The sequence below is a fragment of the Schistocerca nitens genome, chromosome 8, assembly GCF_023898315.1.
Source record: "Schistocerca nitens isolate TAMUIC-IGC-003100 chromosome 8, iqSchNite1.1, whole genome shotgun sequence".
Classification (NCBI taxonomy): Eukaryota; Metazoa; Arthropoda; class Insecta; order Orthoptera; family Acrididae; genus Schistocerca; species Schistocerca nitens.
Window position 1 is genome coordinate 350,721,529 of NC_064621.1, and position 25,783 is coordinate 350,747,311.

Consider the following 25,783-nt stretch of genomic DNA (forward strand, 5'->3'; position numbering starts at 1 on the left):
TACATCACATGATCACACTGACAGAACCACAGGCACATAGACACAGGCAACAGAGCATGCACAATGTCGGCACTAGTACAGTGTATATCCACCTTTCGCAGCAATGCAGGCTGCTATTCTCCCATGGAGACGATCGTAGAGATGCTGGATGTAGTCCTGTGGAACGGCTTGCCATGCCATTTCCACCTGGCGCCTCAGTTGGACCAGCGTTCGTGCTGGACGTGCAGACCGCGTGAGACGACGCTTCATCCAGTCCCAAACATGCTCAATGGGGGACAGATCCGGAGATCTTGCTGGCCAGGGTAGTTGACTTACACCTTCTAGAGCACGTTGGGTGGCACGGGATACATGCGGACGTGCATTGTCCTGTTGGAACAGCAAGTTCCCTTGCCGGTCTAGGAATGGTAGAACGATGGGTTCGATGACGGTTTGGATGTACCGTGCACTATTCAGTGTCCCCTCGACGATCACCAGTGGTGTACGGCCAGTGTAGGAGATCGCTCCCCACACCATGATGCCGGGTGTTGGCCCTGTGTGCCTCGGTCGTATGCAGTCCTGATTGTGGCGCTCACCTGCACGGCGCCAAACACGCATACGACCATCATTGGCACCAAGGCAGAAGCGACTCTCATCGCTGAAGACGACACGTCTCCATTCGTCCCTCCATTCACGCCTGTCGCGACACCACTGGAGGCGGGCTGCACGATGTTGGGGCGTGAGCGGAAGACGGCCTAACGGTGTGCGGGACCGTAGCCCAGCTTCATGGAGACGGTTGCGAATGGTCCTCGCCGATACCCCAGGAGCAACAGTGTCCCTAATTTGCTGGGAAGTGGCGGTGCGGTCCCCTACGGCACTGCGTAGGATCCTACGGTCTTGGCGTGCATCCGTGCGTCGCTGCGGTCCGGTCCCAGGTCGACGGGCACGTGCACCTTCCGCCGACCACTGGCGACAACATCGATGTACTGTGGAGACCTCACGCCCCACGTGTTGAGCAATTCGGCGGTACGTCCACCCGGCCTCCCGCATGCCCACTATACGCCCTCGCTCAAAGTCCGTCAACTGCACATACGGTTCACGTCCACGCTGTCGCCGCATGCTACCAGTGTTAAAGACTGCGATGGAGCTCCGTATGCCACGGAAAACTGGCTGACACTGACGGCGGCGGTGCACAAATGCTGCGCAGCTAGCGCCATTCGACGGCCAACACCGCGGTTCCTGGTGTGTCCGCTGTGCCATGCGTGTGATCATTGCTTGTACAGCCCTCTCGCAGTGTCCGGAGCAAGTATGGTGGGTCTGACACACCGGTGTCAATGTGTTCTTTTTTCCATTTCCAGGAGTGTATATGCTATAATATTTGATGCTATGTAAGTATAAGTTCACCTGTTTCTGAGGGGTGACTTTGTTCGATTGGCTTAATCTACGGGACAGCTTGCGGTACTTGTATAAAGATATTTTGCTCCTTTTTCTTTTACGCTTCGTAATTCATATATTGCAAAACTTCTGCTACTGGGTAGGAACAGTGATCAAGTAAGGCTGACCTTGGGGTTTTACCAAAATGTGGGAATGATGAAATAATGTTTATCTTATGCGGAGAAGTATTCCAAATTTGTACCGCAGTGTTTGTAATGGAACTTTTATAAACCTTTGTCCATATTGATTGGACATGGTACTTTCCTTTTCGTGGACGATGGAGGAAATGTGCGTTTTAATAGAGCTAACGTGGGAATTTTACGCGCGCCCGTTGAGTAAACAGTGTGATTTACGAACTAGAAACACCCTTCATCTGCCGCTGGAGTGAGTTGCGATCGCGTATACCACGTTGGGGCCCACGTACCGTATGTTGTGGATTGGCAGGAGAGCCAACCCACGAATTTTAGAGGAAGCCGAAAGGCACGCGTTTGAGCTCACGCAGGCTGGCGTGAGGTCTGGAACAGGACAAGGAAATTAGAACTTAGAAAAAAAAAGGATGTAGCTGGTGGAATACTTAAAATGTTGAACTTAGCTCTTGTCTGTGCATTATTTACAATATGAATAGTAACTGAACATGGTGCCTTGCTAGGTCGTAGCAAATGACGTAGCTGAAGGCTATGCTAAATATCGTCTCGGCAAATGAGAGCGTACTTTGTCAGTGAACCATCGCTAGCAAAGTCGGTTGTACAACTGGGGCGAGTGCTAGGAAGTCTCTCTAGACCTGCCGTGTGGCGGCGCTCTGTCTGCAATCTCTGATAGTGGCAACACGCGGGTCCGACGTATACTAACGGACACCGGCCGATTTAAAGGCTACCACCTAGCAAGTGTGGTGTCTGGCGGTGACACCACATTCCTCCCCCGCAAATCGGCGTACGGTTGTGGCATAAGGCTTCCGCCCGCCGTGGGGAGGACCCCATGTTGACGTATGCGACGAGGTGGGGAGCCTAACAACAGGCGAGGCTGTGCCACCCGCACCCTGCCATTCGGACCGCGGGGAGCTAGGAAACGCCTGATAACCTGCTCCAGGGTGCACGCCAACATGCGGTGTATGCGCCCGCAGAGAGACAGGAGGAGCCGAAGGGTCGACCTCCATCGGGCCGGGGCACCCGACGGGCGAAGACGACATATGGTCCGGAGCGGGCAAGAGTTCCATGTCGGAGGACAACTGGTCAGGAAGCGATCGGCAGCGCGTGACCCAGGGAGGCGCCCGGCGGTTGCACCGACGCGTCCACTGCGGGCGTCGCCGGCGGGGGAACAGGCGGCGGCGGCGGTGGCGGCGGCGCGTCGCCATAGGGCAAAATGGAAGGCAGCGTCGGTAACACCTGGGGCTGAGGCGAGCCAGTAGATGGGTCCCCAGGGCGCTGACCGGACAGCACCGTCGCTGAAAGCAGACGGGGAGCGGCAGATCCCGTGCGACGACAGAGGCGCAGCTGATTGAGATGCCGACGCACCTCACCAGAGGCCCCCAAAACCAGATACATAGCGCGGCCGAGGCAGCGAAGAATGCGCCCTTCAAGCCAACGCCGTGAACCTCGATAGTGGCGGTAGTAGACAACGTCGCCTGGGGCAAAAGCAGGTGTCTGCCGCTGCACAGGAACCTGATGCGGCGGATGTAGTAAAGACATCATGTGTTCGATGAGTGCGACCGTGGAGCAACTCAGCCGGCGAGCGACCATCTCGGGGCTGAGAGCGATACGAGGACAAAAAGAGCAATAACGCGTCCTCCCGAGAATGCGACTCTTTTAACTTCAACATCTGTGACTTGAAAGTCCTGACCAATCGTTCAGCGGCACCGTTTGACTGTGGCGAAAACGGCGCGGACGTCAGATGTTGAATGCCATTGGCCTTTCAGAATGACTGAAATTCTGCGGACATGAATTGTGGGCCATTGTCGGAAACAATAGTCTGTGGAAGACCTTCAATGCAAAAGATAGCAGATAACGTTTGGATGGTGACAGATGACGTCGTGGAAGACATCCGGACAACAAAAGGAAAATTACTGAATGAATCGACCAGAACCAACCATCGAGCATTCCAGAAGGGACCAGCAAAATCGATGTGTAAGCGTTGCCAAGGGGAAGTGGCTTTTGGCCATGCAAAGAATTTCCGCGGTGGTGCGGATTGTTGTTCGGCACACGCCAGGCAAGAAGAACACATATTCGTAATCGCAGCAGCGATTCCGAACCAAGTACAGTGCTGACGAGCAAGTTGTTTCGTTCTCACTATACCCCAATGTCCTTGGTGGAGAAGCCGAAATACAGAGGACTGTAACGAACGTGGGACCACGACACTGGACTGATCATTATCAGAACGCAACAGCAAAACACCACGTCGTACAAAAAGTCTCTCCTTGTGAGCAAAAATTCGGCGAACCAACGGATCCCCAATCCGTGACTTTGACAAGGGCCATTGCGTAGCAACAAAACGCAGAACGGTAGCAAGGACAGGGTCAGCAGCTTTGGCTGTAGCTACACGACGAAAATCAATCGGAAACGATTCGACCACGTCATCGGTTTCCGCATCAATGAACATGCAAGCAAGTTCGGAGGAAGCGAATGCTCTATCCTCAGCAACAGGCAAACGGGACAACGCATCGGCGTTTCCGTGCTTAGCAGTGGACCGATACAAGATATCGTAGCGGTACTGCGAGAGGAAAATAGACCAGCGAATGAATTTCTGCGCTGTACGAGCAGGTACAGGCCTGTTCGGACGAAAAAGCGATGTCAAGGGTTTGTGGTCTGTGATTATGGTAAAGTGACCACCATACAAGAAATCATGAAACTTTGTAACACCAAATACGAGAGCCAATGCTTCTTTCTCGATCTGTGAAGAATTTCTTCCGCAGACGAGAGCAATTTGGACGCAAAGGCAATAGGGCGATCATGCGATCCATCTTTGTGCGCAAGCACAGCACCGATCCCGAAATCCGATGCATCCACCATCAACAAAAGGGGGTTCTGGGGATCGAATGGCGTAAGGCAAGTATTGGAAAGCAACGCCGATTTCAACTGGCGAAAGGCGCGTTCGCATTCCGTCGTCCAGACGAACGGAACACCTTTACGGCGTAAGCGATGAAGCAGAGCTAAAATGGAAGAGGCGTAGCGCACATATTTATGGTAATAGTTGATTTTTCCCAGCACACTCTGTAGCTGCTTCAAATTCTGCGGCGAAGGCAAGTCTTGTATGCCACGGAGGTGCTCGGGACTGGGATGTATGCCTTGGGCATTGAGTACATGTCCCAGGTAGGGTAAGTCACGAGCAAAAAACACACATTTGTCCTTCCGCAAGCGAAGACCATTTTGTTGCAGGACCTGAAATAATGTTCTGAGATTGGCTAAATGTTCTTCTTCCGCCTTTCCGGAGATCACAATATCGTCCAGATAGTTTGCTGCCGTAGGGACCGACGCACAAACAGTTTGTAGATATTGCTGAAACAATGCAGGGGCGGATGCACACCCGAATGGCAGTCTTTTGAATCGATACAAACCAAGATGCGTGTTAACCACCAAAACGCGCTGGGAGTCTTCGTCCACCGGTATTTGCAAGTACGCATCTGCTAGGTCCAACTTCGGAAAATATTTACCCGGGCACAGTTTGTCAAAAAGATCTTCCGGGCGGGGTAAAAGAAAAGTTGCAATCACTAGTTGTGGATTCACTGTTGCCTTGAAGTCCACACAAAGTCTCAGTTTTCCGGAAGGTTGGTTGGTTGGTTGGTTGGTTGGGGAAAGGAGACCAGACAGCGTGGTCATCGGTCTCATCGGATTAGGGAAGGATTGTGAAGGAAGTCGGCCGTGCCCTTTCAGAGGAACCATCCCGGCATTTGCCTGGAGTGATTTAGGGAAATCACGGAAAACCTAAATCAGGATGGCCGGACGCGGGATTGAACCGTCGTCCTCCCTAATGCGAGTCCAGTGTCTAACCACTGCGCCACCCCGCTCGGTTTTCCGGAAGGTTTTGGCAAAATTACTAAGGGTGATGCCCAGAGAGAAGCCTGCACACGTTCAATCACACCTTGTGATTCCAAATCGTGTAATGTTTTTGCGACCCCATCACGCAATGCGTGGGGAACATTACGCGCTATGAAAAATTTCGGTTGCGCGTTTACTTTCAGTTCCAAATGTGCTTTATAGTTCTTAGCGCAACCAAGGCCCGGTGCAAAAATGTCTGCAAATTCTTCACATAGACGAGAAACACTGTCTGAAGGCACAGTCTGGTTCACTGATAGGACCTGATTTACTATAGACAAGTTAAACAACTGAAATAAATCGAAACCAAACAAGTTCACTGCAGAAGAAGAACGAAGGACGTAAAATGAAACAAGTTTTGTTTGTCCTTTGTATGTTGCAAGAAGACTGCACTGTCCTAACACAGGGAGCCCGTGACCTAAATAGGTAGTGAGCTTAACATTTGCGGCATGCAACGGAGGTGTGCCCAGCTGTTTGTAGATGTCTTGATTGATCAGTGAAACTGCAGCTCCGGTATCGAGCTGGAATGGTATCACTTTGCCGTTAAAGTCCAAGTCTACAAAAAGTTTATTGTCCTGCTGACGACAAGAGCGACTGTCTCGTGCAACGTGAACTGACACTGGTACAAAATCACTTGCGACATGACGGGATTTCCGGCGATGTCGACGCACACTATTTGTGGGACGAACATAGTCACTGTTAGAGAGAGTGGCACTGGGCGGAGTGGAATGAACTGCATGAATTTCCACGAGCGAAGTTTCGCGAGCCGGAGTATCCTTGGTTCGATTCCGATTCCGGCGCGAAGCAAAGGGCCTGGAACGGTTGTGAGTGTCCGATCTGAGCTTTTTCTGGCAAACACTCTGAACATGTCCTTTTTTATTACAGAAAAAGCAAATAGCTCGGCGTGACGGCAAGTCTCACGCGAATAAGGGAGTCCACATTGACACTCAAAAGCACAATCCCTAGTAAGGCCTTGCAAGGTTGCAACCCACTCCCTATTAGTCTGACCTGCCGTACGTTTTGTACGAAAGAAGGTATACCTTTTTGCAACTACATTGACTGATTCTTTGAAATATGCATCTAATGCAGACAAAATTTCGTCGTAGGACAGAGTTGCGACGTCGCGTCGGGGAAATAATTTGACTATCACACGGTACGTTTGGACGCCGACGGAAGAAACGAGAAAAGGCTGCCGCTCATTACCTTGAATTCTGTAGGCGGCGAGATGGAATCCAAATTGGGGTGACCACTCCGTCCAGCTTTCCAGTGCAGCATCAAAAGGACGAAAAGTTGATGCAACTGCATGTTGTGGCTGCGTCAGCTGTGGAGCGGCGGCTGCCACATCGTTTTGCATTGCACGTTGACCCTGGACGAGCTGTCCAAGGGCATCCAGTAAGGCCTGCGTCTGCTGATTCTGTAAGCGATAAAATTCGGACAGTACATCTGGAGATGGTGGCGAAGCCATTACACAAGTAAATCAGGGCAGTATAGTTAAGAACGCAGTGTTGCCTCGTCGCCAAAATGTTGTGGATTGGCAGGAGAGCCAACTCACGAATTTTAGAGGAAGCCGAAAGGCACGCGTTTGAGCTCACGCAGGCTGGCGTGAGGTCTGGAACAGGACAAGGAAATTAGAACTTAGAAAAAAAAGGATGTAGCTGGTGGAATACTTAACTTTAATAATCCATTAATGTTGAACGTAGCTCTTGTCTGTACATTATTTACAATATCAATAGTAACTGAACATGGTGCCTTGCTAGGTCGTAGCAAATGACGTAGCTGAAGGCTATGCTAACTATAGTCTCGGCAAATGAGAGCGTATTTTGTCAGTGAACCATCGCTAGCAAAGTCGGTTGTACAACTGGGGCGAGTGCTAGGAAGTCTCTCTAGACCTGCCGTGTGGCGGCGCTCGGTCTGCAATCTCTGATAGTGGCGACACGCGGGTCCGATGTATACTAACGGACCGCGGCCGATTTAAAGGCTACCACCCAGCAAGTGTGGTGTCTGGCGGTGACACCACACCGTATGTACAACTCGCATCTTTCCTGAGCGTTCAGCAGCACGTTGAACTTGGCACGCTCAACGTTAACGTTCGACAGCACGGCCCGTGTGCCGACGGCTTAAGGTCGGGTGGTTCAACGAGCCACTCGAGCAGTCGAGGTCCGATAGCGTGCCTGGCTGTTGTCACCTCGGAAGACGAGACTATCCACACCGCACTCTTCATGAAGACGCTAAAGAAAGGGCAACACATGATTACCGAGAATGCTGAGATAAACCACCAGTTTCATGTTAACGGTAAGGTGGATAAGAGAGCCAGGGTCTCGAAACGAAATTCACCCCAGAAAAATCACAGAACCACCTCCAGCGAGAGCCACATCCGCTCTACACGATGAGTTGAACGTCTAATTGGACTGTCGCCTCACTCGACGTCTTGCACCAATTGAACGCCACGCCTGCCGTCAGCAACTACCCAGCTGTGTTGGCCCATTGTAGACATGTGCCGCTACAGCAATGCCTCGACCCAAAAGGTCTGTTCTTCACACTTCCCTTCCCAATATAACTGATTCAGATATACCTCCTTCCACTGAACAGCAATTACTGTCTCGGATTTGAAATAGATTGTCGTCGACAGGAGTGACACTCGTCTCTAGTGTCTGTCGGTAAGCATCTTCTTACGACCACTATTCTTACACTGCGTTACGTGGTTGCGAGTGACACACAACTTGTTGTGGTCATGTTGATTCACTAACACATCCTGCAACTTCATTCCCAGTGCCATCATTGGCACCTCCAAACATGACAGCTTCTGCCAGCCGGAGTGGCCGATCGGTTCTAGGCGCTACAGTCTGGAACCGCGCGACCGCTACGGTCGCAGGTTCGAATCCTGCCTCGGGCATGGATGCGTGTGATGTCCTTAGGTTAGTTAGGTTTAAGTAGTTCTAAGTTCTAGGGAACTGATGACCTCAGATGTTAAGTCCCACAGTGCTCAGAGTCATTTGAACCATTTGACAGCTTCTCTCTAATATTGTGTTACTCCTCCACATCATCCCTTCTTACTGCGCCCGTTCCATACAGCTGACTGGCACATACTCACCACTTCATTGTCATGATTTACGTCAGAGGTGGACGTTCGCATGACTGCCTGGTATCAGTACTGCATTGTACAGGGTGTTAGAGATCTAACTGCAGATACTGTTATCATTGGTACCATAATATATGTCCACTCCACTGTGTGTGTGTTTCTCTCTACGTCTAACACTCATCCCATAAACAGGTCACATAATTTACTACCTGATCCTTTCTGCACAGTCGTGCTAAGTGGACTACAACTGTCACTATAGGCTACATGTTTTGCGTCCATGCGTCCACTCTTCAACACCTGACCTGCTGCCCAGGAGAAAGTAACTGACAGCTGTTCGGAAAGTAAGGATCGATCGGTCGCAAAATGGAAACCGCAGTGATAATCAAAAATGTTTTATTTGTAACAGTTTGCTATACCTTCCAGCTACTTCTTTACACAGGCGTCGCTCTGACTTAGACATTTGTCGTAGCATTGTACCAACTTTACAACACCCTACCATAAAAAATAGCTGCCTGTGGTTTCTCTACGCTGGTCTGCATTACGTTGTCTGCACCAAAATGTCTTCATAGCGGTTCACGTGATTTGAGAGCTAAGTCCGGACTGCATGGTGGTTGATCAAACACGTTCCATCTAAAACGCTGCAGGGGCGTTCTCATTGCCCCTATAGCGTGCGGCCAAGAACTGTCATGAAGAAAGAAATGCATGAGAGTTACGTTATGCGGGGCTGCATGAAATAAGGCGAAATCTCTAGGACCCATACTTAGCGGGAGACACTGTTGGTCTAGGCATCTTTACGTGTTCACTGTGTGCTCAGAACTAAAAAGAGATACGGGAAACGATCGACAGGGTTGCTAGAGACACTGCTCAACACATGTGTGCAAAGCTTCATCGGATTTTCACTGTCATTTCCATTTCGCGACCGATCGGAGCTTACTTCCTGAACAGCCCTCGTAAGCATTAATGAATTCTCTTGGCACAACTACTTGAAGATACTAACCTATCTAGAAACATACTACTCCTAGTAGTTATAATTGTTAGTCTGCAGATGAAGTACATACCGATATAATGTTGTTCAGTACACTGTCCTCAGTCATCAATAAAAATATCTGCTCTTATATCCCTAAAACCCTGTATGTAGCGCTCCAAAGCGACAAGTGTCCTTTATACGGGTGTGTAAAATTTTGCAAACTTATGTGAGGTGTTTGATCTGGTCTGAGGACCTGGAGATCTCAATATGCCCAGACCAAATCACTGAATAAATGAATAAACAAACTTTGAACCTATCGTTGCCTGAAGAAGGAGTTGTGCGACATCAAAGAATGCTGGAGGGCATCTTTCTACATCTGAAAGCTGATGTTTATTCAGATTTCTTGCCAGTCTCATAAGAGTCGCGCTAGTAGCGTCACTATGACGATGCGGATCAGGTTTGCTTCAAATACACGCAACAACGGTCGTGGGTATAAGTTACCTTTGAGCCTGGACGTGCTGAGTAGATGTTAATCAAGAACGCTATTAAGGCGACAAAAAATGCCGTTCTCAACATCTCATTCAGTTTGAATTAGGTCGTATAATAGGGCTACGAGAAGGATGCTTCTCCTGAGATATTGCTGAAAGACGTGGCAGAAATGTAGCTGCCGGCCGCGGTGGCCGAGCAGTTCTAGGTGCTTCAGTCCGGAACCGCGCGACTGCTACGGTCGCAGGTTCGAATCCTGCCTCGGGCATGGATGTGTGTGATGACCTTAAGTTAGTTAGGTTTAAGTAGTTCTAAGTTCTAGGGCACTGATGACCTCAGATGTTAAGTCCCACAGTGCTCAGAGCCATTTGAACCATTTTAACCAAATGTAGCTACTGTACATGACCACTGGCAGCGGTAGTCAAGAGGATATTAGGGTACAGGCAGACTGGGCTCCGGACGCTCACGTGACACTGCCGGGAGGGAAGACCATCGTGTCCAGCGTATGGCTCTGACGCATCGTTCAGCAACTGCAACAACAATTTGAGCAGAATTTGGCATCACAGTGACACAACGAACGGTGACTAATCGGTTAGTTCAAGGACAACTCCGAGGCAGATGCCCTCTAGCATGCATTCCACTGACCGGAAACCACCACCATTTGCGATCTCAGTGCTGTCAAGCGAGAGCTCATTGGAGGGCAGGGTGGAGATCTGTTTTGTTTTCAGATGAAAGCTGGTCCTTCTACAGTGCCAGTGACAGCCGTGTTTGGTTAGAAGGAGGCCAGATGATGGCCTGAAACAACCTCTCTGCGTGCTACACGCACGACCTACACCTGGATTTTGTTTTTAAGAAGTGGAGCCCTTCCACGCCCACACCGGCATGATGGCCAACTGAAAAGGTCTACTGCCATCTGTGTATAAGGGTTAGTTTTCACTAAAGTGAGGTGTCGCAGGATGTGGGTACTGCGATGTTTGCGTACGTCTGGTTAAGGTTAACCATTAATATGCGCCCATCTGGAGACAGATTGGGTCGAAAGTCGAACGAAGGGAAGCAGTTTGAAGGTAAGAGGGAAAAAAGTGTCAAGGCAAGCGCCAAGGGAAAAAAACCTCTGCGATAGTTAGGTCGGGTAGTAAGAGCAGTTGTGGATGTCTTGCGGACTGCGATAGGTCCTGCAAGGATGAGTTAAGCTAGAAGCGGGTACCATGGAATCGGATACCATCTCATGCCATGTTCGTCATAAGAGATCAGTCCGTGACGATACTGCAGCACTGTGTGCTACAGTTTGAGCTGTGTGAGCCCAAAGCCCCGCTGCCAGTGGTGACTTCGCGTGGGGGAGGGTCCAGGTCGTCCATCGGTGTCTGGTGGGTGTGCGTCGAAGCCGAGCGCCGCGGCTGAGTCTTGCCCGTGTGGCGGACGACGTAGCCCATGCCCTTGAGCGTCCTGATCGCCCTGGTAGTCCACTCGTCAGAGCAGAGCTGCTCGGAGCCGATAGGCTTCGGCGTTGTCGCGGCGCGTTCCGTCGTCTTCGGTGTCCAGTGTGTCCGCCGCGGTGTGTCCTTCCGCCGGCTGCTCCGTCAGGGGAGCAGCGGCTGGCGTCTTCTCTTCGCTTGCGGCGTCCTCACAGATGTCGTGCGCCATCTGCGAGCGCAATTGCCGCAGTTGGTTGCATGCCTCCTCTGTCTCTGCAGTCAGGGTGGCCTTAAAGGCTGCCCTATCCGCGTCCATGGCTGCTTTGGAGTTATGGTCTGGATTACGATTTTGTTTGACAACAGGAACATTCTCGTGGTTGTTCCAAGCAACCTGAGTGCAAATTTGTAGTAAGTCTGGTGCTTCAACCTGTTGTGATGCCATTCATGAACAGCAGTCTGGAGCGTGTTTTCCAACAGGACAACGCTCGCCCACCTACCGCTTTTATAGCCCAACAAGCTCTACAGAGTGCCGACACGTTATCTTGGCCTGCTCGATCACCGGATCTGCCTCCAACCGAGCACATATGAGACAGCATCGGACGACAAGTCCAGCGTTGTCCATCACAAACAGCATTAACCGTTCCTGTATTGACCGACCAAGTGCGACAAGCTTGGAACCCCAACCCACAAACTGACATTCGGCATCTGTACAACACAACGCAAGCGCCCTTGCATGCTCGCATCAACATTTTAGCATTTACACCGGTTATTAATGTACCAGCATTTCACATTTGCAATGGCTTATCTCACACTTGCATTAAGCTGCGATTTGCAACGCTAATCACTTAAAAATGTTACCTAGACAAATGTATTCCCGAAATTTCATTAGTCCACATCACTTACTTTTTGCTGCTGCGATTTTTCGCTTCAGTGTAGAGTAACGTTGTTTAAGTTGAAAGGGTAGAGTACTGTCCGACATAGAAAAGATGTACAACAACATACTTTGTTGTTCTTGTCAGAACAGCGTTTTTTGTAGAACAAAACCATTTTATTTAATACACCGAAGCCAGTTACCAACGTAGGAAAGAAGGGCAATTTGTATGTTTAATTATTCAGATGTGCACTTCCTTAAAATAGATCCCTGAATCCAGTTTGGTAATGTTTGTGAATTGAATGAATGGTTGGTCGTCTGCTGACCCCAGATAGTGAAGGTAGATACTATAATCATCTTTGAGACAGTTCTCTGGTCAGCTTTGGCCGAACCAAAGAGAGGGAGTAGACCAGAGCACCAGAGGGCCTGGAATGTGGCTGACCGTACGGTGTGTACGGTGGCAAGGTCCTCCCTCACTTCTGCGGAAGCGCTGGATGACCGGATGAGCTGCCATGTTCCAGCACTATGTCGCTGGTTCCTGAGGTGTGAAGACGTGCTCTATGTGTGCTCCAGAAAAACAAAGTTAAATGAAAATGGTATGCAAGTAGAACATTCAGGAGTAGATGAAGTAATAATTTCTCTTTTCAGAAACTTTTGGTGGGAGGCTGATGTAAATTGTTCTGAGAAAGATAGGCAGGTAAAAATTCATGGAGAATATAGGATTCTTCGGAAGTGACAAAGAAACCACGTGTTGTAATCATAAGACGAAATACTAGCGTGTGTTAGTATTAAGATGAAATACTTGCGTGTGTAAATTTAAGTTGAAAATAATTAAAATTTCCGTGTGCAGAACTTGAATTAGAGACAAGCACTTCCACATGGTGAGTACAGCGTGAGTCTCAACCTGACTATGAGACAATAAAAAGAATTAGAAGTGCTTGTTCTAGCATTCAGTTGAGGATCCATGGGTCAAATAAATAAGATACCAAAACTTCCATTATGAGATACATTCGTGTGACACCAGCTTGATATTCAGATACTCTGAGAGTGAATTAAGGTGAGTCATCCACCTACCCGGCAACTCCATGAAGGTTGCATTGCACAGGGAGATGTGCATAAATCCTCCAGAGTTTGTGGTAGGAAAACTATTACATGGGTCAGTGATGTGTGAATCTGGGATGACTACTGTTTGGTGTGGGAAAGCAGAACGAGTGAAAAACAAAACATTTTGTTTTTAGAGATGTACTTTATACTGTCAGTGTGATTTATTATGTGTATTTAATATGTGTGATTTGCATGCGACAGTAGCGAATTTAGTGGGTGAAGCATGATTTTTCCTAGTACAGCACGAAAGTCAGTAAATTCGTTATGTTGCTAATGAATGAGATTATGAGAGTGTGGGAGAGAATGAAGTAGCAAAAGATTCCTTACTAATGCAGAAAGTGCACAGTAGCAAAAGACAGAAACATTACGACACCATAGAATAGCATAATGCTTATGTTATATCATGCCCATTGGGTGGAGAATCACTTGTCTTACTATTGCGTTTAAGTGTAATGCAAGAAATTTTGCAACATTAGCATGAAAGAATATATTGTAATAAAAGAGGAGATATATGAGACAAATAGTGGTCTTGATTAGTGGGTTGTGGGTAGCCATTTTGTTGAAGTATTTTACCATAACCTCCATTTTCTTGCTGGGATGTCCAAGCTTTGGATAAAATATACACCACAGGAAGGAAATGTGGTCTTGCCAGGGTGGAGTGAGTCCATCAGAAATGTGTAATAGCTACTATTCAGATGCGTTATCCATTCCGTTGCATTAAAAAGTAAGGACGAGAATAAATTATAGCTTAACTGATTGGCACTAGGGCTCATATTTCAAGCATAGTTGCAGTGGGTACGACAATCATGAAAATATTTCTGATGTACGAATAATAATTGCACTCGCTTGGCCAGCCACTCATCTAGTAGACTATTAGATGCCACAGAATGGGGCAGGAACCTCCCAAAGTGTATGTTTAAATGTGTGGATCAATATGTCGTACTGTGACGCGTGCATGTATGTGTGGCAGTAGCGATTGGTCTTTCTAGCCGGTCCTTGACGCATGTGCTGACGTGCGCAGGACCCGCAGCTGGCTCCCTCGTGGTCCGGGGTTCGAGACGCGCTTACCCTAGCGCGAGGCTGCCCCCAGACCGACTACGACGGCTCCGAAGACTGCCTCTACCTCAACGTGTATGTGCCGGCTACGGGGGTTGGTCCTTTCCCTGTCATGGTCTACATTCATGGTGGCGGCTTCTCAAGGGGTTTTTCCTTCGATGGTACTCCACACTATTTCGTGGAGAAGGGCGTTGTGTTGGTCACAACCGCCTATCGTCTCGGCGCCCTTGGTAAGTAAATCATTTTATTTGCGTCAGGACAGGCGTTACCTACGAATATTTTCGAGAAATCCAGAAGATTCTGGTCGTAAGGGAAATCGCTTAGGGCGATTAAAGCAACACAGAATCATGCGACGCCGAAATGAGGATAGCAAGAGACAAATCGAAATCTTACGATCGATACTCAAGAAAGCATTTATGATGGTATATCATGCAGTGCTTTCGCTGTTTGGCAATATTAGCAAATTTCGAAACCACTGGAATGAAACACAAATTAATATATTTTCAGGAGGAAGTGCCCAACAGCTTTTATATATTTGAAAAATGTCGTATTATCGTCTTGAGGTGCTGGTAAAATACTATATTTATACAACCAGTTCCAATCGTCTGACCATCATCAAGTTCATAGAATTATTCACAGCATCATGTTAGAAGAAATATAAACTAGTTATTGTCAGTTCATAAAAACATAAACAATACACTGTCATCCTATCGCAATATAAATTACGTCGTTGATCTTTAAGAACTGTGCTATGGAGTGTACACACTCACGTTAAAACTGCAATCCTGTTATGAACGTGTGCACTCCGTAGCACAGTTTTTATAGATTTTCGACATAATTTCTATTAACATATGGTGACAGTCTATTGTTAATGGATTTATCACCACCGCTGCCACCAATAATGTACTGTGACTACGTTTCTGCCAAGTCTTCAGCAATATCACATGATTCTGCGAGTACTTTTATGAACTTGATGACGGTCAGACGACTGAAAAGGTTGAATACATAATTTAACCAGTAGCTTAAGGCTGTAATGTGACATTTTTCGGATACTTAATACGCTCAAAAGCTTGGCTTACATACTTTCTCCCAAAAAAGAACTCAGTTCATGTGCTGTAACTACGACATAGAAAAATTGTCCACAAAGTATGATTGTTTCGAGGGAGTTCCGTACTTAATATTCCTATACGAGTTCCTTGAATCTACTGTGGAAGAAATAAAAATGGAACAGAGAATTTCTCTATTGAAATCCACTCACACAATACAAAAAACAAACTCTACAACATAATTATCAAATCATAAGGCCTGTATGTCTGCAAAAATCTTATATTCAAATATATGGGGCGAGCAAGATACACTACTGGCCATTAAAATTGCTACACCAAGAAGAAATGCAGATGAGAAACGGGTATACATTGGACAAATATATTATAGTAGAACTGACATGTGATTACATTTTCACGCAATTTGGATGCATAGATCCTGAGAAATCAGTAACCAGAACAAGCACCTCTGGCCATAATAACGGCCTTGATAGGCCTGGGCATTGAGGCAAACAGAGTTTGGATGGCGTGTACAGGTACAGCTGCCCATTCAACTTCAACACGATACCACAGTTCATCAAGAGTAGGGACTGGCGTATTGTGACGAGCCAGTTGCTCGGACACCATTGACCAGACGTTTTCAATTGGTGGGAGATCTGGAGAATGTGCTGGCCAGGGCAGCAGTCGAACATTTTCTATATCCAGAAAGGCCCGTACAGGACCTGCAACATGCGGTCGTGCATTATCCTGCTGAAATGTAGGGTTTCGCAGGGATCTAATGAAGGGTAGAGCAACGGGTCGTAACACATCTGAAATGTAACGTCCACTGTTCAAAGTGCCGTCAATGCGAACAAGAGGTGACTGAGACGTGTAACCAATGGCACCCCATAGCATCACGCCGAGTGATACGCCAGTATGGCGATGACGAATACGCGCTTCTAATGTGCGTTCATCGCGATGTCGCCAAACACAGATGGGACTATCATGATGCTGTAAACAGAATCTGGATTCATCCGAAAAAATGACGTTTTGCCATTCGTGCACCCAGGTGCGTCGTTGAGTACACCATCGCTGGCGCTCCTGTCTGTGATGCAGCGTCAAGGGTAACCGCAACCATGGTCTCCGACCTGATAGTCCATGCTGCTGCAAACTTCGTCGAACTGTTCGTGCAGATGGTTGTTGTCTTGTAAACGTCCGCATCTGTTGGCTCAGGGATCAAGATGTGGCTGCACGAGCCATTACAGTCATGCGGATAAGATGCCTGTCATTTCGACTGCTAGTGATACAAGGCCGTTGGGATCCAGCACGGCGTTGCGTATTACCCTCCTCAAACCATCGATTCCATATTCTGCTAACAGTCATTGGATCTCGACCAACGCGAGCAGCAATGTCGCGATACGATAAACGGCAATCGCGATAGGCTACAATCCGACCTTTATGAAAGTCGGAAAAGTGATGGTACGCATTTCTCCTCCTCACACGGGGCATCACAACAACGTTTCACCAGGCAACGCCGGTCAACTGCTGTTTGTGTATAAGAAATCGGTTGGAAACTTTCCTCGTGTCAGCACGTTGTAGGTGTCGCCGCCGGCGCCAACTTTGTGTGAATGCTCTGAAAAGCTAATCATTTGCATATCACAGCATCTCTTTCCTGTCGGTTAAATTTCGCGTCTGTAGCACGTCATCTTCGTGATGCAGCAATTTTAATGGCCAGTAGTGTGTTTCCGTTAGAGAGCGTTGTTCCGATGCGCATATATAAAAACCGACGTGTAGGTATTTGTGTCTTTTCGACGTGCGTGCGGTAAATGCAAGTATGTGAACTATGACGACGTTATTGCCACATGCATTCAAACGGGAGCAATGTGGTGTTATTTTTCTTAGCTGCCGAAGGGCAAACGCCGGTAGACATCCAAGGGAGAATGAAGAATTTGTATAGGGGAGATGTCTCCCGAAAACCACCGTAGTGGAATGGTGTGCCAAGTTTCGTGCTGGTCACGATTCGACACAAGGTCTGGGAGGGAAGCAGAAGTTCCGCCAAGCCATGCGAATAACACGCATCGAGTCCCTAAACGAAGTCCTTGTAGAGTCGACGACTCCTGTCGGACAGGTATGTGCAGGAGGCACTTACGGATCTCTCCACTCAGCTGGACACGGTATTTTACCAAACGGATATCTTCAACCTGGTGCATCGGTGGGATGATTGCCTCAAAAGACTATATACCAATTAGGTTCCTTTCGGAGTATGGTGATGCATTAGCTCCATACTTAACAATCATATACAACCGTTCGCTCGACGAAAGATCCGTACCCAAAGGCTGGAAAGTTGCACAGGTCACACCAATATTCAAGAAAGGTAGTAGGAGTAATCCACTAAATTACAGACCCATAATCGTTAACGTCCATATGCAGCAGGATTTTAGAACATATATTGTGTTCGAACATTATGAATTACCTCGAAGGAAACGGTCTATTGACACACAGTCAACATGGGTCTAGAAAACGTCGTTCCTGTGAAACACAACTATCTCTCTATTCACGCGAAGTGTTGAGTGCTATTGACAAGGGATTTCGGATCGATTCCGTATTTGTGGATTTCCGGAAGGCTTTTGACACTGTGCCACACAAGCGGCTCGTAGTGAAATTGCTTGCTTATGGAATATCGTCTCAGTTATGTGACTGGATTTGTGATTTCCTGTCAGAGAGGTCACAGTTCGTAGTAACTGACGGAAAGTCATCAAGTAAAACAGAAGTGATTTCTGGCGTTCCCCAAGGTAGTGTTATAGTCCCTTTGCTGTTCCTTATCTATACAAACGATTTTGGAGACAATCTGAGCAGCCGCCTTCGGTTGTTTGCAGGTGACCCTGTCGTTTATCGACTAATAAAGTCATCAGAAGATGAAAACAAACTGCGGAATGCTTTAGAAAAGATATCTGAATGCTACGAAAAGTGGCAGTTGACCCTAAATAACAAAAAGTGTGAGGTGATCCACATGAGTGCTAAAAGGAAGTGGTTAAACTTCGGTTACACGATAAATCAGTCTAATCTAAAAGCCGTAAAATCAACTAAATACCTAGGTATTACAATTACGAACAACTTAAATTGGAAGGAACACATAGAAAATGTTGTGGGCAAGGCTAACCAAAGGCTGCGTTTTATTGGCAGAACACTTAGAAAATATAACAGATCTACTAAGGAGACTGCCTACACTACGCTTGTCCGTCCTCTTTTAGAATACTGCTGCGCGGTGTGGGATCCTTACCAGATAGGACTGACGGAGTACATCGAAAAAGTTCAAAGAAAGGCGGCACGTTTTGTATTATCGCGAAATATGGGAAAGAGTGTCACAGAAATGATACAGGATCTGGACTGGAAATCATTAAAAGAAAGGCGTTTTTCGTTGCAACGGAATCTTCTCACGAAATTCCAATCACCAACTTTCTCCTCTGAATGCGAAAATATTTTGTTGACACCGACCAATATAGGGAGGAACGGTCACCACGATAAAATAAGGGAAATCAGAGCTCGTACGGAAAGATATAGATGTTCATTCCTTCCGCGCGCTGTACGAGATTGGAATAATACAGAATTGTGAAGGTGGTTCGATGAACCCTCTGCCAGGCACCTTAGTGTGATTTGTGGAGTACCCATGTAGATATAGATGCAGACGTAGAATCCTCACGGCAATTTTGCGTGATCGGCATACCGATTGTGGACTGTACTGACTTCGAACGGAAAGGTGTTGATCGCCCCTTGTAGGGGGTGATATGTGAGATATGCAGGGTGAGAACAGATGGATACATACCAAACTATTATTCGACATCGCAGCATGGATTCGAAAAACAACATTATAGTCTTAGGGGAGCATCCACAAACTCCCAGCAAAAAGAGTTACCCACGAAATTTTAAGATACTCGTACAAGCAACAACTCCGTATTCAACACGTTAAAAACGATCTACACAGAGTTAAGATAAATTCCTCTGACGTTTTATACAGAAATAGTACATATAAGGCCGGCCGTGCTGGCCGAACAGGTTCTAGGCGCTACAGTCTGGAACCGCGCGACCGCTACGGTCGCAGGTTCGAATCCTGCCTTGAGTATGGATGTGTGTGATGTCCTTAGGTTAGTTCGGTTTAAGTAGTTCTAAGTTATAGGGGACTGATGACCTCAGAAGTTCAGTACCATAGTTCTCAGAGCCAATGCATATAAGATTTTGACAGATGGAAAGTGCAGTCAGACTGAGACAGAGAAGAAACTGACTTAAGAAAGTAATAGAACTCACAGAAAAAATTAGAGCTGCATGAAAACTCAGAACATCGCATTATCAAGACGTGAGTGAACATCATGGTCCAGTCGCACATTGTATACACCGATGTACCACCTGCGTAATAGCATGTTGGTCAACTCTTGGAACGCAATGATTCTGCATGGCATGGAATTAAAAACTCCTTGGTAGGTTTCTGGGTGTGTCTGGTTTTTGGAAGTGTCTGGCAGCAGAGTTCTACGCACAGGGCAGGGAATTCTCGTAAAATAGGGTCGGTTGTTTGTGTGGCGGAACTGGTGACCTATGGCGTCCTAAATGCGTTCTGTTGTTTTGTGATCAGGTAACTTTAGTGGACAAGACACGACCGTGAATTAGCTATCACGTTCCTCAAACCACAGTGGCATGATTTTGGCCTGGTGACACGGACAGCTATCCTGCTAGAAGGGGCTGTCCTTGTCAGGGAAGACATGAAGTATGAAGGGCTGCAGGTAGAACACAATAATGTTCACGTAGTCCACAGCTGCCATGGTGCCTTCGATTATTATCACACTTTCCATGGAGGCCTAGATGAATGTTCCTCATACTATAATACAAGCGTGAGTCAAATGTAAACCTTAAATTTGTAATAACAAATCGAAATTTCGCGCCGTTATCCCGTAAGTTGGTAAGTGTGCTACAAACAGCGTGCAGAATGGCCTGTAGGTGGCAGCGTAGTGCAGATGCACACATACCGCCCGAGTATCAGTATAAAGATGGTCGCCCCACTTTCGACTTGCACCAGGGAAGAAAAGCGTTCTGTTATTCGGTTTTTGGGTAGTGAAGGTATGAAACTTATTGAAATTCATCGACGAATAAAGGTTCAGTGTAATGATGCACGTTTGTCACATCAGCAAATCTATGAATGGAGTAGGAAGTTCGCAAATGGTGTGACTTCAGTGGAAGATGCTCCTCGTCCAGGTCAGGCAGAGCTAGTTGTGACTCCACAGATCATTGCAGCAGTGGGAGCCATAGTGAAGGAAAACCGCCGAGTGACACTGAATGACATGCAGCATGTTTACAGATTAGTCACGGGTCAGCACACCACATTGTGCATGATGTGCTCCAGTTTCACAAAGTGTCTGCAAGATGGGTGCCACGGCAGCTGACTCCTGAAATGAGAGAACGACGTGTTGAGGCTTGTGAAGAACTTCTTAGGCGCTTTGAACGAGAAGGTGATGGCTTCCTTGCAAGAATCGTTACTGGGGACGAAACCTGGGTTCACTTCCACCAACCGGAAACGAAGAGAACGAGCAAGAAATGGCGCCATTCCTCATCAGCAACACCAAAGAAGTTTCGAACAGAACCATCAGCAGGCAAGGTTATGCTGACTCTCTTTTGGGACAAAAAAGGCGTCATTTTGGAGCATTACATGCCTAGAGGGACCACTGTCACCTGTGCATCATATACAGATCTCCTAAAAATCATCTGCGGCCTGCAATCAAATCAAAGTGACGTGGATTACTGTCAGCAGGTGTCCTTTTGCAACATGACAATGCAAGGCCCCACACTGCCCGTGCAACAGTTGCAACAAACACAGACCTGCATTTTGAGTCTCTTCCTCATCCACCATACTCACCGGACCTTGCCCCATGTGATTTCCATATGTTTGGACCACTCAAAGTCGCAATGGGAGGAAAAAGTTGTGTTCTGATGAAGAGGAACGACACGCGGTGCATGAGTGGTTCCGCGGACTAACAAAAGTTTTTTTCCTAAAGAAGAAATTTATGCACTTTGTAAGCGCTGGAGGACTTGCATTGAGCATGGGGGAGATTATGTTGGAAAGTGATACAGCTTTGTACTACTTCTGCACAATAAATAAAATTTAAAAATATGTTTAAAGTTTTCATTTGACTCGCCCTCGTACTACTCTCACCAGCCTGCGTCCGTAGCGCGGTGTACGTTTCCAGCTGCTGTTCGCCTGGAAAATGGCTATCCAGACACGACTACTGACCTTCTGCAACAAGAAACGTGGTTTATCCGACCAGTTGACACATTTATATTCATCCACGGTCCAGTCTCGTTGATCCTGTGCCCACTGCACAATGTCGTTGGGTCATCATGGAAACACGTAATGGTGTGTGGCGAAAGAGGCGCGTATGGCGTGAAACGTCTCAGAGCAAACATCCTGCAACAATCATTAAAGGGGTCCAGGAAGGAGACCGGAGCGTTACGGTCTGGGAAATGTGACTCGACACTATATATAAAAAAAAAGAAAACATTTTAGGGAAGACTTCGTAATAACACTGCCTAAATTAGGGTCTCTGATCATAAACTTCTTGTGGGGATTCCTGAGGAATTATCCGAAATCGGAAAGAAAATTACCCTCCAATTAATTGCCTGCAGCAGCATTGTAGTCTGTAGCCTGATATACAACAAAAATAGTTCAAATGGCTCTGAGCACTATGGGACTTAACATCTGAGGTCATCAGTCGCCTAGAACTTAGAACTACTTAAACCTAACCTAAGGACATCACACACATCCATGCCCGAGGCAGCATTCGAACCTGTGACCTTAGCGGTCGCGCGGTTCCAGACGGAAGCGCCTAGAACCACTCGGCCCACTTGTAAGGGGAGGGGATGGCCCAACCCCAAAGTTCTCTGATGCCGTGGATGTCCAATATCTCGTCGCCTACTCGTACTTTCAACATACGCACGTCAACGACCGCGATATATCACTGGATTTTGCAATTTGCGGCCAGCATCGTCTGTAGAATAATTCCCCATTCGTGTCTGCTTTGTTTATATACTTCCTTATCGCCTCGCACACCTAGAAGCACATCAGAACTCATTCGGTTTCGCTGTGACCAGCAGTCATAATGTTTTGGCTCGACAGAAGAAGTGTACAACTGGACGGTAATTTTCTGTCCGAATTCGGATAATACCTCTGGAATCGCCGGGAAAAATTGCAGTTTATAATCGGAGTTCCTAATTTAGGCAGTCTTATTACGAAGTCCTTCCTGAAAGATTTTTTATATACACTGTCCAGTCACAGTCCCCAGACCGTAACGCTCCATCCACCCTCCCGGACGCATTCGACGATTATTGAAGGATGCTCTCGGACGTTTCATGTCACAGACGCCAACGGCCATCTGTCCGATGGTACACAAAACGTGAAACTTCTGAAAAGGATGTCCATTTGCGACATTGGCGTGCAAGTTCCAGCCTTCATCACCGATCACCAGTAGTTAGTGTTGGTGCACAAATTCAGGCACCAGCTGCGGAGAACCCATACTCAGCAACGTTTGCTGAATCGTCGTTGAGGGACACTGTAGGTAACCCCTTGGTTCACCTGGGCGGTCAGTTGCTCAACAGTTGCACGTCTGTTCGCCTGTACACATCTCCGCAGACGTCGTTTACTCCATTCATCTATGGCTCGTGGTGCGCCACAGTTGCTTTGGCTCCAGTTTTGGATAGACCATTTTGCCATGCACGGTATGCTTTAACCACGGCAGTTTACAAACTTCACTGTTTCCAAAATGCTTCCAACTATTGTTCCGAAAGCCAGTGATCATGTCCTTTTGGATGTCAGATAAATCGCTCCGTTTCTGTGTAACGACAACGACTGCACTGTTCTCCGTGTCCCCTCCCCCAAAACCGCTACAGGCTTCATTTACCCTCCACTGCTAGTGCTGCCACCTGCCGCCTGTGAGTGATTGTTTTCACGTAGACGAACAACGAGAGAGAATAAAAGATTTGAAATGCGGTGGTACAGGCGAATGCTGAAAATTCAATAGGTACATTGAGTTGGTTCTATGGATTTGAGAGATATTAATGAACAGGCGATATACAGAGGCATCAAGGCACTGGTAAAGGAATTGTGCATGTAAAAAAATGTACGGACCAAAGCTTGAACACAATAAAGAGGTTCAAGTGGATGCAGGGTACTGCACATACATATGTGCTGAAACCTACAGTAACGAGTAAACATTCTTTCAATTACAGTATTTGTTAGTCATCAAAAAGTGGAAGTAACTGACAAAGTTTCAGGAGATCAGTGTCTATCACAGGATCCAGTTAGTGGCACTTGATAATAACGTAAGAAAGTACAGAGAGCACCACACGACCCAGACATCAGTAGAGCATCTATCCGGTGAAAATGTTTCCGAGCCTACCATCCGCAGTCGAACGCTGCTGGCGAACTCCTCTGGGAGTAGAGCATGACGGGGCAAGGCATTGGGCAAGTCTAGCAGAGGAGACTGACAGTGTCCAGTGGTGGTCGTAGAAGGAAGACGGTGGCATAGCACGGCTGACGTGGACCTTCTTGAAATGGCTGCAGGAAGAGCATTTATTTCCATCTGCCCTGCTGGCAGTTACATCGCCAGTTTTGTAGTTCCCCAGGCGTGTGAATTGCATGTCTGGCGGTTATGTTCTGCAGTTACTTCCGCTTCTGACGGGGCCGCTGAACTACGAAAGCTACGGTTTCTGTCATCGATACATCATCGTCCATCGACGAAGAAAAATGTAAGAATATGAAAGACTTGCACGAGATATGCTGCACCGTAGTGTCTTGAGACTGATCACTATAATGGGATGTTAATATTTGATAAGGGTGAAAGTAACGCTGTTACTGCTTTTTCTTTTAATTGTCTTTATTTTTTGTTCTTGATTTCTACTAATTATGATATACTTGCGACGAGTGGACTCTTTTCCATACTAGAGCCCAGTACATGGTATGTGCTGAACAACAGCAAGATTTGAGCTTCAGAAACTTAAGATCATTGTCCCAGATTACTTTGTTAATCGAAAGAAAAATAAATGCAATTTTTTCATTCGTTTAGAATCCAATAATCATGCCCAGTCGCCAACATCTCTCTCTACCAAAAAACGATATCCGCAGCTCGCTTTGTCCAGACATCTTGCCTAAAGAAAATGTTACAATGGTCTCCACAGCCGAGTCAGATCCACGTTACGTCAGTCGGCTGATGAAGGTATTATCTAGCATTGAAGAATATATGCAGATTATCAGAGGTTCTCTATGAAAAGGGATTTATCTCAATGTGACGTGCACATCTTAGCAGTACCTGATATTTATGTTGTGGAGATCAATTTTCACTGTTTTCACACCCTACATACCATAATGAAATAACGAAACAATAATCAAGTCTTGCATCCATCTTCAAACGTGGTGCCAGCCCCATGGCGGGAAGGAGCTGCTAAGAGCTAACCGAGTCACCTTCCGCGACGCGACGTTTCGGCCCTCTATGATTAGTGCCAGATGCTGGAGTCATACCTATATAAGCGGAAACCACACTAGCCCCGGCAGTTAGTGAGTTTGACGCCTGACGACGATGTGGAGACAGTCATGGAACGCTCGAGTATTTTATCGCAAACGATGTGTCTTGAAAACTGAGAAGATATTATTCAATTATATTGCCTGAAAGACTCTGAGGACATAAATCTTTCCTCCACAGTAAGGACGTAACGCGAAATGTCAGATTTTTCAAAAAAACTGCACAGAAGAATATCACAACTCTGAGGTCACAGTAAAATGACACTGGCGTTTGTAGAATTGTTTCCATGTTGACATGAAAGACCGTTTCGTAAGTTCGAGTCTGCTATCATCGGAATAAACTGCTCTAGGCATGGTCCAAAACAATCTGGATTCATTTATTATGATAGTGAGTGTGCAGTATTTTCCAGTATTTGACACGTTTTAGATCTCTAATAAATTTTCAATCCCACAGTCATATTTGTCTATCGTGAAGTCCTTGCATGACCTGCTGGCAAATGGAACATACAGCCGGTGATGTGCTGGCGAAGTATTCCATTATGTGAAGTGGTTCACTGTCTTTAATGTAAAACAGAAAATACATTTAAAAGTTTAATGTTTTGAATGAAACAAAAACCATATGCATTACGTTCTATAGATTAGCATGTCAGGGTATGATATTGTGTCGTCCTATCCAACAACTTTAACCTGCACCTATAGAAAATTGATACATATGACTCTGAGTACAGCAGACAAAGAAACCATAAAGAGTCATCTGGCAGATGTCGCTAACTAGACTCCTCTGGCTAGTTTTCTATT

General features: G+C 46.9%; 1 protein-coding gene across 1 annotated transcript in view; it reads left to right on the top strand.

Annotated features, from left to right (window-relative positions):
- LOC126198496 (juvenile hormone esterase-like) overlaps nt 1–25,783 on the top strand; it is an 84,783-nt gene that overhangs the window by 33,891 nt on the left and 25,109 nt on the right. Inside the window, exon 3 of the mRNA XM_049934870.1 lies at nt 14,376–14,640. Within this exon, the coding sequence (XP_049790827.1) occupies nt 14,376–14,640 (265 nt within the window). The remainder of the gene's footprint in view (nt 1–14,375; nt 14,641–25,783) is intronic.